Below are 13,344 nucleotides of genomic sequence, written 5' to 3'. Positions count from 1 at the left end.
AGAGCCTCTAATTGAATCGCGTTTATTTACAATGACAATGTGACATTTTCTGCGTCCATTTCCATCATAAAGTTAATTCAAGCATATTTTTAAAATAGAGAAAACGATGAAGAAATAAAGGAAAAGAATTATCATAACCCTACCATACTGAATTTGTCATATTTTTTCCCAGTATTTTTAGTGTATTTTTCTTATACTTGAAATGAACCTGTATAGACATTTTTGAATTCTTCATGATTTTACTAGACTTTGAAATATCTCCCCACATGATTGAAAATTTCTATAAGCAAATTTGAAACAAACAATTCTTTGAAACAAATAATAATACATCATCAAAAAATATATCATGGTTTATTTAGCCATTGCCCTTATACTAAATATATAGATTGTTTCTAAACCTATCATGTGAATGATAGTAAGAGGAGCATTTTTTGCACATAAAATCTTTTCCTACCCTTTCTGGGTATTCCCTTTAAATAGTTTCCTTAGAAGGGGGTGTGACTGTGTTAGAAACTGAAATTTTGCTGTACATTCCCAAATTACTTCCCAGAAAGATGGCTTCAGTTTATATTCCCAGTGACTTTTTAAGAGCATCTCTGTCTCACTGCATCTTTGCTATCCTTAAAGTGTTTTATGATAACTGAAAAGCAATATCTCTTTGTCTTATTTTGCATTTCTTTTTTTCTGAGATTAATACTTTTTTCATATACTTATTGGCTGCTTTTACTTCTTGATTTGTGAATTGTCTGTTAGTATTCTATGTACATTTATTTATTGGGGTCTTGGTGTAGTTCTTACCAATTTTTCAAAAGCTTTTTTTATAGATTACCAACCTTTCTGTGATCTCTATTGCTAATATTTTTCACTCTGTTTCCTTTTTTAATTTTTTATATACAGACTTTAATTTTATGTACATATTCAGTTATATTAGTCTTTTCCTTTGTAATTGCTTATGCTAATTTGAGAAAACATTCCTTTCCTAGTAATCACATGGCATCTCTTTATGTTTTTCTATTTGTTTTTGTTTTTGTTTGTTAACATAAAACTCTGGTCCATCTGGATTTTGTATGGTGTGTACATATTAATCCAACCAAGGATGTAAAAAGATTTTTCTGCAAATATCTATTAAAATAAAGAAGAAGAAATGTATACCTAATACATATTCATTTCTCCATTTCACAAATGTGTAGATATTTTTGTGCATTAATTTTCCCCAAAGAAGTGTTTTTCTAATTTAAGAAAAATCCTGTTGATGTTTTTTTATTGAGATTATATTAATCTTTTAAGTTGATTTAAGATACTGACATCTTGTAAATCTGAGTATGAAAGCTTATATGTGGAGAATATTGTTTTAAAAAACTTTGGTTTCTTTGTTAATTATTGCTCAGGAAGCCAGTCAGTGTGAACAAAGTGCCTATGTCTGATTAGGTCAGGTGGTAGGGTAAGGTGCTGATGAAGCTAAGGAGGTGTCCCATGTGATTCAGTTTGTTTCAGGTGGCACATTTAGGTTGGTTTCAGTGTTCTGGTTTGTTAAGATTTGTGAAGAGTCGGGGATTTTATCCACAGTTTCATGGATGCTGGCAGAAGACAGGACTCTGGGTCAGAGACAGAGGGCTTTGTCACTCACAGCAAAGCACTAGGCAGGAATTTTGAAAAGTAGGTATATTCATTTCTGATATAACTGGAAGAGTTACTCAGATGGACACATAGACCATTAGTTTCATTAGATTAGTGTTTCTGAGAAGTATCTTCCTAAAGCAGAGGCACCAGCATCTCCTTGGAAGATGTTAGAAGTGTACATAATCAGGACTACCCAGACCTCAACCAGAAATTCTGGGGGTGGAGTCTCCTGTTGATTCTAATGCAAGCCCAAGTTTGAGAATTAGTGCACTGGGTTATATAAAGATAGGGAAGAGGAGCTTGATTTGTTGTGCAACTTCTGTATTCCAGATTTCATATCAGGTGCTTTACATGTTAAACCATTTAATCCTTAAAGCAATCTTGTTAGGTATATCAGATCATAATTTTGCAGATGAGGAAACTGAGGCTCAGAAGTGACAGCTAACTATTTCTAAGTCCTAGAGTTAGTAAGTGGCACAGTAGGAATTTGAACTCATGTCTAGATGACAGCAAAGCCATGCATTCTGCCAGCTTCTTGATGCACAAATGAAGTAAAAAAAAAAAAAAATCTGTGGAATATATAGGTCTTTTATTTTAATAGTGCTTTAAATAGTTTTGCTGAATGACTAAAATCTTAGTACTTTAAATAGAGAAGTGATTTGAAATTGATAATATTTAATTGAAGTAATACTTCAAGTCCTCCTTCACCCTAAGATTTTCTCATATATTTGTCTTTTCCTTCTCTAGATTCATGTTCCACTTCTAACTTGATATATTCATTCCATCTCACCTTTCACATCCCAAATACTAATTTTTGTAAGATTCTTCCCATTTCCTTTGTCACAGCACCCTATTTTAATCTCATAGCACTGATAATTTATGATTATATAATCTTGTTTGTGGCCTGTCTTTGCCTGTGTACTGTAAACTTCACATGGATAAGACTGTATCAGTTTTGTCTAGCATGATACTAGGAACATAGTAGATATGTTGAAGAAATATAAATGAATGAATGTAAAATGAAAATGATAATATCCATTCTGTCTTCCTGTGACAGCCCTGAGCATCCAATTAGATAAATGCATGTGAAAATGCTTAGAAAAATGGACAGTTGATATGGCTGAGGTGGTTTTATTATGTAAGGTAAAAAAAAAAGAAAAAGACTGACTAAAGATATATCTCTCAGATTTATATAATATTTAGTAGGGGTTTGGTACTGAGAGTTTTATGTGTGGGTCACTCATGGAGCCTAAGGAATTTTATGTTTTCTCTCATTGTCTTAATTAATAGTTCATTCAGAGTCTTATTACATAATTATTACATTTGCATTTGTAATAGTTATTACAAAATTATTACATTTTTGTCTTCTAAAATATAGAATGGTGCATTATTTTGATTTTATTAAGAAATTCTTACTTGCCTCATATAATATTTTGATGTATTTGCTATGTGAAATAGGCTCTGAAATGCTAAAGGTAATAAAAGCACAATCTATACTAAAACTTTTGTCCATATTTTAGATTATTTAAAATTTTTAGTCCTTCTGAGAGTATTTACTGCTATTTTTAACTGGATTTAAATTATTTATTTCTTTTAAGCCCGCATTTTTGTTAATGTAAGCTGCATCTCTCAATGTTGTTCCTAACTTCTTTTTATCCACTTACTGTGGTGAGACTATTTTTAAAAATAAACCTTTGTGTTGACCTTGTCTTTTAAAAATATTAACAGGTAAGTTACATGTAACTAATTATCTGCAAAACAGTTTTCATTTCTTAATGAGTTGTTATGTTGTTGCTTTTGTTTTGTTTTGGGTTCTGTTTAGGTTGTGGTTTTTGTGGCCAGACGATGCACTGAAGAAGAAGAGGTGCAGGAACAAGTGTGGCTGTCTTGGTGGCTGCAGATTCTTTGGTGGCACAATAACTGGCCTGGATTTCTTCAAACTTGAAGAATTGACACCTTCCAGTAGCTCTGCATTTTCAAGCACAAGTGCAGAGTCTGATATGTACTATGGACAGTCTCTGCTACAGCCTGGAGAATGGATTATTATGAAAGAAATTCCCAAAATTGTAGATGGTAATATGTTATTTTGTCACTTCTGCTAAACCTTTATTATCTTTATCCCTATGTCATTCTGAGAGAAGTTCAGTACTACTGAACTTCTCTTGTTTTACCAGTCTTACAGGTAAAGTTCATTATGATCTGTCTTTATTTTCAGGTGATTTAATGAAAGCTAGACAAGACTAGTGAGATTTTTAGAGTTACACGAGGAAAAAGTAGGTCTACAATTCAGATCCCTGGTTGTTGACATGGGTGGTTTTCTTAGCTATGCTTATTCTAAATACTTCTTATGTATCACCATTTTCCTAGAACACAGCTTCCAGAGATATACTTAGGAATAGATATGCTTCAAGGTAACAGTTGTTTTGCCAGTTTACTTTTTTTAAATTTTTTTGCTATCATTAATGTACAATCACATGAGCAACATTCTGGTTACTAGGTTCCCCCCATTATCAAGTCCCCACCACATATACCCCATTACAGTCACTGTCCATCAGCGTAGTAAAATGCTATAGAGTTACTACTTGTCTTCTCTGTGCTATACTGCCTTCCCCATACCACCCCCTACATTATGTGTGCTAATCGTAATGCCCCTTATTCCCCTTCTCCCTCCGTTCCCACCCTCCCTCCCCAGTCTCTTTCCCTTTGGTAATTGTTAGTCCGTTCTTGGGTTCTGGAAATCTGCTGCTGTTTTGTTTCTTCAGATTTTGCTTTGTTCTTATGCTCCACTGATGAGTGAAATCATTTGGTACTTCTCTTTCTCTGCCTGGCTTATTTCACTGAGCATAATACCCTCTAGCTCCATCCATTTGCAACAACATGGATTGTTTTCTTCTTATGGCTGAATAATATTCCATTGTATATATGTACCACATCTTCGTTATCCATTCATCTACTGATGGACACTTAGGTTGCTTCCATTTTTGGCTATTGTAAATAGTGCTCTGATAAATATAGGGGTTCATATGTCTTTTTCAAACTGGGCTCCTGCATTCTTAGGGTAAATTCCTAGGAGTGGAATTCCTGGGTCAAATGGTATTTCTATTTTTAATTTTTTAAGGAATCTCCACACTGCTTTCCACAATGGTTGAGCCCACCGGCATGTAGCTGTCCAGTTTTGCCATCACCAGTTGTTGAAGAGGCTGTCATTTGCCCATTGTATATCCATGGCTCCTTTATCATATATTAATTGAGCATATATGCTTGGGTTTATATCTGGGCTCTCTAGTCTTTTCCATTGGTCTATTGTTCTGTTCTTGCACCAGTATAAAATTGTCTTGATTACTGTGGCTTTGTAGTGGAGCTTGAAGTCAAGGAGCATAAACCCCCTTCTTTATTCCTCCTTCTCAGGATTGCTTTGGATAGTTGGGGTCTTTGTGGTTCCATATGAATTTTAGAACTATTTGCTCTAGTTTGTTGAGGATGCTATTGGTATTTTGATAGGGATTGCATTGAATCTGTAGATTGCTTTAGGCAGGATGGCCATTTTGACAATATTAATTCTTCCTATCCATGAGCATGGAATGTGTTTCCATTTATTGGTATCTTCTTTAATTTCTCTCATGCATGTCTTGTAGTTTTCAGAGTATAGGTCTTTACTTCTTTAGTTAGGTATATTCCTTGGTATTATATTCTCTTTGAAGCAATTGTGAATGGAATTGTTTTCCTGATTTCTCTCTCTGCTAGTTCAGCATTAGTGTATAGGAATGTAACAGATTTCTGTGTATTAATTTTGTATTCTGCAACTTTGCTGAATTCAAATATTAGATCTAGTAGTTTTGGAGTGGAGTCTTTAGGGTTTTTCATGTACAATATCATGTCATCTGCAAATAGTGACAGTTTAACTTCTTCTTTACCAATCTGGATTCCTTGGATTTCTTTGTTTTGTCTAATTGCCATGGCTGGGACCTCCAGTACTATGTTGAATAACAGTGGGAAGAGTGGGCATCCCTGTATTGTACCAATCTCAAATGAAAAGCTTTCAGCTTCTCGCTGTTCAGTATGATGTTGGCTGTGGGTTTATCATATATGGCCTTTATTATGTTGAGGTACTTGCCCTGTATTTTGTTCAGTTTTATCATGAATGGATGTTGAATTATGTGGAATGCTTTTTCAGCATCTATGGAGATGATTGTGTGTTTTTTGTCATTCTTTTTGTTGATGTGGTGGATGATGTTGATGGATTTTTTAATGTTGTACCATCCTTGCATCCCTGGAAGAAATCCTACTTGATCATGATGGATGATCTTTTTGATTTATTTTTGAATTAGGTTTGCTAATATTTTGTTAAGTATTTTTGCGTCTGTGTTCATCAGGGATATTGGTGTGTAATTTTCTTTTTTTGTGGTGTCTTTGCCTGGTTTTGGTATTAGAGTGATGCTGGCCTTATAGATTGAATTTGGGAGTATTCCCCCCTGTTTTACTTTTTGGAAAACTTTAAGGAGAATGGATATTAGGTCTTCACTAAATGTTTGATAAAATTCAGTGGTGAAACTATCTGGTCTACGGGTTCTGTTCTCAGTAGTTTTTTGATTACCAGTTCAATTTCAATGCTGGTAATTGGTCTGTTCGGATTTTCTGTTTCTTCCTGGGTCAGCCTTGGAAGGTTGTATTTTTCTAGAAAGTTGTCCATTTTTTCTATGTTATCCAGCTTGTTAGCATATAATTTTTCATAGTATTATCTCATAATTCTTTATGTTTCTGTGGTGTCTGTAGTAATTTTTTCTTTCTCATTTCTTATTCTGTTTATGTGTGTAGACTCTCTTTTTTTCTTGATCAGTCTGGCTAGGGGTTTATCTGTTTTGTTTATTTTCTTGGAGAACCAGCCCCCGCTTTCATTGATTCTTTATATTGTTTTAATCCTCTCAATTTTATTTATTCCTGCTCTAATCTTTGTTATGTCCCTCCTACTACTGACTTAGGGCCTTATTTGTTCTTTTTCTAGTTTTGTTAATTGTGAGTTTAAACTCTTCATTTCAGATTGTTCTTTTTCCCTGAAGTAGGCCTGTATTGCAGTATACTTTTCTCTTACCACGGCTTTTGCTGCATGCAACACATTTTACGGTGTTGTATTTACCAGTTTACTTTTATAGGAAAACTTATCAATAGTAATATTGTTATCATTGGCCCTTATGTCGGAAACTACTTTTGCAAAATATTCTTTTTATCACTAAAATTGAGCATGTTGAGAAGAGTAGTCTTTCCTTAAAACCTGTAGGATAATGTTGCAAATATATGAGTTTGTTATGAGCAGTGAGTAGTGACTTTAACCCTATTAGATTTAAATTTATCTAGTGTCTTTTCTCTAAAGAATCCAGAAATGGATTTTCCTTTGGGTTTCATAGTTATGTGTTCCTACAATTAAGTTCAGTATTTACTGCTTAAGTTGGCATGGTGTCAAGAAGTGAAATGTAGAAAAATCTTGATGTTCCACCAATATTTGGCTTTTTTCCCTGATCCATTCAGAAACATTAATTTAACACTACCTTTTGTCAGTAGACAAAGGTAGGAAAGTAGTAGTTTTAACTTCAAGTGTTTACTGGATTGATTTCCCATGTATAAGGAGCTCCTAGAGGAAAGAGCTGTACTATACATGCCAAATTCTTGTTTAAATGACTTTTCACTGAATATTAATACATGTGTGTATCATTTTAAGGTTATTTGACTTAAGCAATCTTGCTAGAATAAGAGCAGTTATCTTATATAATCAGCCAACACCAGAATTTCTTGACGTTTAATGGATAAGAAAGATGTTAAATCAAATTTAGCTTAGCTGTCTTATTTCTTTCTTATATTTGAATAATCTTTGTTTTTAAGATTTCTTACAGGCATTTTTGTTTTCATTTAATCCCCCTACTATGTGAGTTCTGTGTTTTGTTTATAGCAAAGAAACTGAGGCTCCTCACTGAAACTGAGTTGCATGAACTCATCCAGCCAAGTATATAGCTGAGCAGAAGCTGAAATCAGGGCCACTGAAGCCACTTGAGGGTTGTTTCTATCCTACTACAGCTGGCACTAATTATAAAGACTACTTGATTTTATAGTCTGCATGTCTAAGTGTCACTGTCATTCAAAGAAGAAAATCTACAGGGAGTTTGCAGATGGTGTAAAAGCGGAAAGATAGCAAATCTCTAGCAATGAACAAAGCAAAGCTCATTGTAATTCTTATAATATGTAATAGGGAGTGTCTGTATTTCCTAGTGATTTTCTTGAGAATGAGTTGTAATTCACAAATTACTGTGAGTTTCCTGTCCAGGGAAGGCTGGAATTAGCCCTACGTAAGTGTCTGACTTTGTGATTGTTGAGTTTTTCAGGAGCCAAGTATAGATGTACAGTTTCAGGGTAGAATCAAGGAGGCCACACTAGTAGAATGAAGGATTTCCTAGAAAGGTCAGTGAACACTAGTTTCTTATCACTTAGCAATAAGTTGAACCGATTTTTCTTTTGACTTTTGTTCTGAATTTTACATCTGTGGTGGTAGAATCAAATAATGTAAATTCTTAAGTCTTCTTATCCCTCAAATTCCATCTAGAACTTCATTCTGCTTTGGGGAGAGGGTTTCTCCCACTATCAGGTTTCCCTGTTTTGAGTAATTCAGGGCTGACAGGAGAAGGGGGGAAGTTGGCCAAGAGGTTTTTTTGTTTTTTTTTTTTTTGCATCTAAGCAGCTATAGAACCTTCCTTTATCCTCCCCTAATTTATATGGCATACAGGACTGAGGATATAAAAGGCTGAGGAAATGTTCCAGATTGAAAAAGGCATGACAACTAAATACAATAATATATGATCTTAGATTGGATCCTATACTAGAGTGGCAAAAGTACTTTAGAGAACATTTTGGGGTCATTTGAGAAAATTGGAACACACAAGGCAGATAACAGTATTGTATAATTACTAAATGTACCAAGTTGATAATTATACAGAGGCTATGTAGTCTTAGGAAATAAACATTTAAATATTTAGGGTAAAAAAGGTCATGACGTCTGCAAATTACTCTCAAATGGTTCAGAAAATGTTATGTATATTAGTTGTAAGTAGAGCAAATGGGTAAAATGTTTGAAACAGATAATTCTAGGTAAAAGATACATTAAGACTATTTTTTTCTTGAAAGTTTTCTGTAAGTTTGAAAATTTTCAAGTAAAAGTATTAAAACAAATTCACTGTTTACGTACTCGATCCATACTTAGGTAGAATATATTTCTATATGTGTTTAACATACTGCTATGTGAAATTAGATACTTGTGCTTTTTTAATGATTTTTTAATACTTATAAACAGGGAATTAGATTAAGTTGTTACATTTTTCCTAAATTTCTTTTGAAATTATGGTGTTCATGTAACTTACTCTTTTGTTTGTTTGTTTAGGTAATGTGAATGGCATGCCTAAAGTCTCCAATCTTCTGAAGCATAACGAACAAGGAAACTTTCGGTTTTGATCATGAATGGAATATTCATTTGATTTTTGTACTTGATTTATATGTTGATCCCACATTTCTCCTATTATTATTATTATTTTTATTTTTAATAAAAACATAGTTTAGTGCTGTAAGAAGGCAAATATAGATGATCAGATGATCAGGTGTGTGCCTATGGACTAAGTATTAAAATGCAGAAGATTTCTCTCAAAGCAGGTTGTTCCTCCCTTGAGGAATCTTACCCGTCTCTGGCTAACCAGTCATCTTCCGGGGCCATACAGGGAAATGTAAAGTTGGAATAGAAGTGGAGAGAAAAACTCAGCACCTTAGTCTTCAAGTACCATTACGCTCTCATAGCTCCTCCTCTTCCTCAGAAGAGAACAGTAGCTCTAGTGCTGCGCAGCCTTTATTGGCTGGTGAGAAGGAGAGTCCCTCTTCTGTTGCTGATGACCATCTGGTCCAGAAGGAATTCTTGCAGAACTCATTGCTTTAAGTGATCAACATTAAGGATATTTACACTATGTTTACTATGCTCTCCCCTATATCAGGTCCCCCCTAACAACCACATTACGGTTACTGTCCATCAGCTTAGCAAAATGTGTAGAGTCACTAAATGCTAATCTTAATACCCCCTTCTTCTTCCCCCCCCTTATCCCTCCCTGCCCACCCATCCTCCCCAGTTCCTTTCCCTTTGGTACCTGGTCCATGATGGCCATGTAAGTCTTTCTCAAACTTGATTGCTGCGTTCTTAGGGTAAATTCCTAGGAGTGGAATTCCTGGGTCAAATGGTAGGTCTGTTTTGAGCATTTTGATGTCAGTATTCATTTACGATTTAGAAATTGGCTTGAGAAGGAATCATAAGAGGATTGCTAGGGATGATGTTAAGGTTAAATTGTAAGAGGATTCAAGAAAAACTTCTTCGTCTCAACCCACCCATTGTAGAAGATTTTTTCTTGTCCTGAACATATTTTTAAATGAGTAGTTCTTTTCATTCCACCACTCAGAGTGAACTATGGTTAACATTTGGAGATTATCCTTTCAGCCTGGTGAATATTGTTTTAGTCCTTGGTCCCTTAATAGGCAGTTACTTGCATCTTGAAAAAAACTGTTCTCTTGATAGTGTATTTCAGATTTTCCTCTTAACTCCTTTTCTGTTCTTTCTCAGTTTCTATTTCCATGTCCTCACTTTTCCCCCCTTTCGTCTTTCTCTTCCTTTTCCAGCCTGCCGTTTGTGAAATGTTGTTACCCCTCAGGACTCCATTCTATACCCTTTTCCTCACTCACTCTGTACTGTTTCCCTGGACAGTCTCAATAACTGTTTGGCTTCAGTGGTCTGTAGCTAACATTTTTAAAATGTAAACCTCCAGCCAAAACTTTTGTCCCTATAAGCCCAGCTACCTTCTTGATATTTCTACTTGTATATTCCGTAGACCGCAAACTCAGCATATAAAAAATAACCATGTGCCTGTCATGCTCAACTTGCTCTGCCTCATTAAATGGCAGGACTACATCAGTTGCTGAAGTCAGAAATATTGAGGTTATCTGTGGCCTCTTCTCCTTTAATCCCTCTTATTTAATCAAAGGTACTGGTATATTTCATTGGACAAGCTTGTAAAGGGTGTGAAAAAAGTTTATAAATGCATTAGCTCTGTCCATGGATTATGGATAGAAAATTATACTCCGCATGTCTTTAAATTTTCATTGTGTTTTAAGCTGCTGAACACATATTGTGCTATTTTACCACTTTGTATGGATATTTGATTGTAAAATTTTAGATTTTCCTTTATTTGTAAAATAAATGATTAAATTACTCAAAGGATTTTATAAGTATACTTCTATTTATATTTAGAGTAAATTGCATGGTGTACAGTAAATGGTTAATAGCTTTGCTTTCTGTTTCAGTATCCCTACAGAAATTTCAGGAAATAGCCCTGTGTCTCCTAATACTCAGGATAAGTCAGTAGGTCAATCTCCTCTGAGATCTCCCTTGAAACGACAAGCCTCTGTATGTTCCACTCGACTTGGAAGTACCAAGAGCCTTACTGCTGCTTTATACGGGGACAAGCAGCCTGTTACAGTTGGAGTCCAGTTCAGTAGTGATGTCTCTCGAAGTGATGAGAACGTACTAGATTCACCAAAGCAGAGAAGAAGTTTTGGTTCATTCCCATACACACCATCAGCAGACTCTAATTCCTTTCATCAGTATCGATCAATGGATTCCAGCATGTCAATGGCTGATAGCGAAGCCTACTTTTCTGCAGCTGAAGAATTTGAACCCATAAGCAGTGATGAAGGCCCTGGAACTTACCCAGGTAGAAAGAAGAAGAAGAAACAAACCCAGCAGGTTGACTACAGCAGGGGTTCCATATATCACAGTGTTGAAGGACCACTTACTGGCCACGGAGAAAGCATTCAGGATCCCCGAACTCTGCCGTTCAAAACACATCCTTCCCAGGCTTCATTTGTTTCTGCGTTAGGTGGAGAAGATGATGTTACAGAACATCTGTATATCATAGAAGTTGAGAAAACAATAGAGAGTGAACAGATTACTTCTCAACAACCTGTGATGAATTGTTATCAGACTTACCTTACTCAGTTCCAGGTAATTAATTGGTCAGTGAAGCACCCAGCCAACAAAAGAACCTCCAAGTCCTCATTGCATCGTCCCCTTGATCTGGACACACCAACCAGTGAAGAAAGTTCATCATCATTTGAACAGCTTTCTGTTCCAACTTTTAAGGTATAAATTACATCATTAGTTTCCACTAATACTTCTTTAGAAAAATAGAATTTTAAGATACTTTAAAGTTACTTTGTCAGTCATTTTATCTACTTTTCTGAAAGAGAATTTCTGATATCATGACTTCATGTAGGACAGTAAGTCACAGGGTTATTGATGAATATTATAAGTTTAGGCATATCAAATTGAGAAATAGTTTCAGACTTGATTGTCACATGTTAATGTATAGCCTCTGTGAATATTATACTATAAGATTAGGATCAAGTCCTTGTGTGTTCATATTTTCTGTGTCTTAAAAATAAAATTTTGAGATTTTTTTTTTAATAGTTGGTGTTCTTCTTACTAATAAATAACTGCTTCTGTGCAAACCTAATTCTGGTGTTTGAGATATTATAATTTAGTATGAATTGGTTATTGTCCATTTCTGTAATGCGTTCTGTAAATAGCCTTTTTTAGAAAAGCTATAAATGTGTCAGAATAAATTTATTGATAAATTTTAGGAAAACTTTTTATAAAACTATAAATTTTATAAAGAGAAACTTCTTTGATTTGTAAAGACCAAAATTAAACATAAAATCTTATAGAACTGATTAACAGTGTTCAAGAATCTTGTGTGGTGTATACTTAACACATGCATATATACTTATTTAAACTGTCTTAAATGTTAATTTATTCATTCTTATCAGATAGTTATTTTCTAGTACTTAGTGCCAGGCATTTTATGTACAGTGATGAGGGAAATGAAGATAGGCTTACAGTTTAGGGTTAGGAGACAGACAGTTATTAACCACCTAAGTATATGATTTCAAATTAAGAAGAGTCTTATGAAGATAAACAAAGGATGCTGGGATAGAGAAGTGAGGGGTAGGGCTACCTACCTAGAATATATTGACATGAAAGGTCTATCTGAGGAGGCAGTAGTGAAACTGAAACTTAAAGGCTAAGAAGGAATTGAGGATGGGAAGACCTAGAGGCATTCAGGGCACAGGCATCAGCTTTGCTGAAATTCCGAAGTAGGGAAGAAGTCAGTGTGCATGAGACATAGCAAGTTAGCAGGGAGACTTGCTGATGATAAGGCTAGAGAACTGAACAGGTGCCAGATCATTAAGGACTTACAGACCAGAGTATGCGTATTTAGAATTTTATTTTAATTTCATTGAGAAACTCATGAGAGCTCTTAGGATATGTGACGTGATCTCATGCACTTTGGCTCCTAAGTGGAACTGAACTGTCATTAAACGAGAGGAAGCAGGGTGATTACTTAAGAGGTGTTGCAGCAGTCTGTGCAAAAAGATAACAGGCTTGAACTTAAGTAATGATAGAAAGGTGGTATATGGACTGGAGTATGTAAGGAAATTGTGTGCGTGCGTGCGTGTGTGTGTGTGTGTGTGTGTGTGTGTATTTAAGTACTATTGTGTTGAAAAAGAAAGATTAGTGGCAGTTACAAAGTTTCAGTTTTAAGGTTGTGCCCATTTTTAATCTTACCCAAGATAAACTGCCTATGCTAAGATTTC

General features: G+C 34.9%; 1 protein-coding gene across 1 annotated transcript in view; it reads left to right on the top strand.

The window, feature by feature from the left end:
* BLTP1 (bridge-like lipid transfer protein family member 1) overlaps nt 1-13,344 on the top strand; it is a 206,293-nt gene that overhangs the window by 81,514 nt on the left and 111,435 nt on the right. The window contains 4 exon segments of the mRNA XM_073238071.1: nt 3,443-3,693; nt 9,041-9,052; nt 9,384-9,612; nt 10,993-11,830. Of these exon segments, the coding sequence (XP_073094172.1) occupies nt 3,443-3,693; nt 9,041-9,052; nt 9,384-9,612; nt 10,993-11,830 (1,330 nt within the window).

This window comes from Manis javanica, chromosome 5 (genome assembly GCF_040802235.1).
Source record: "Manis javanica isolate MJ-LG chromosome 5, MJ_LKY, whole genome shotgun sequence".
Classification (NCBI taxonomy): domain Eukaryota; kingdom Metazoa; phylum Chordata; class Mammalia; order Pholidota; family Manidae; genus Manis; species Manis javanica.
This window is presented reverse-complemented; position numbering and strand designations above follow the sequence as displayed.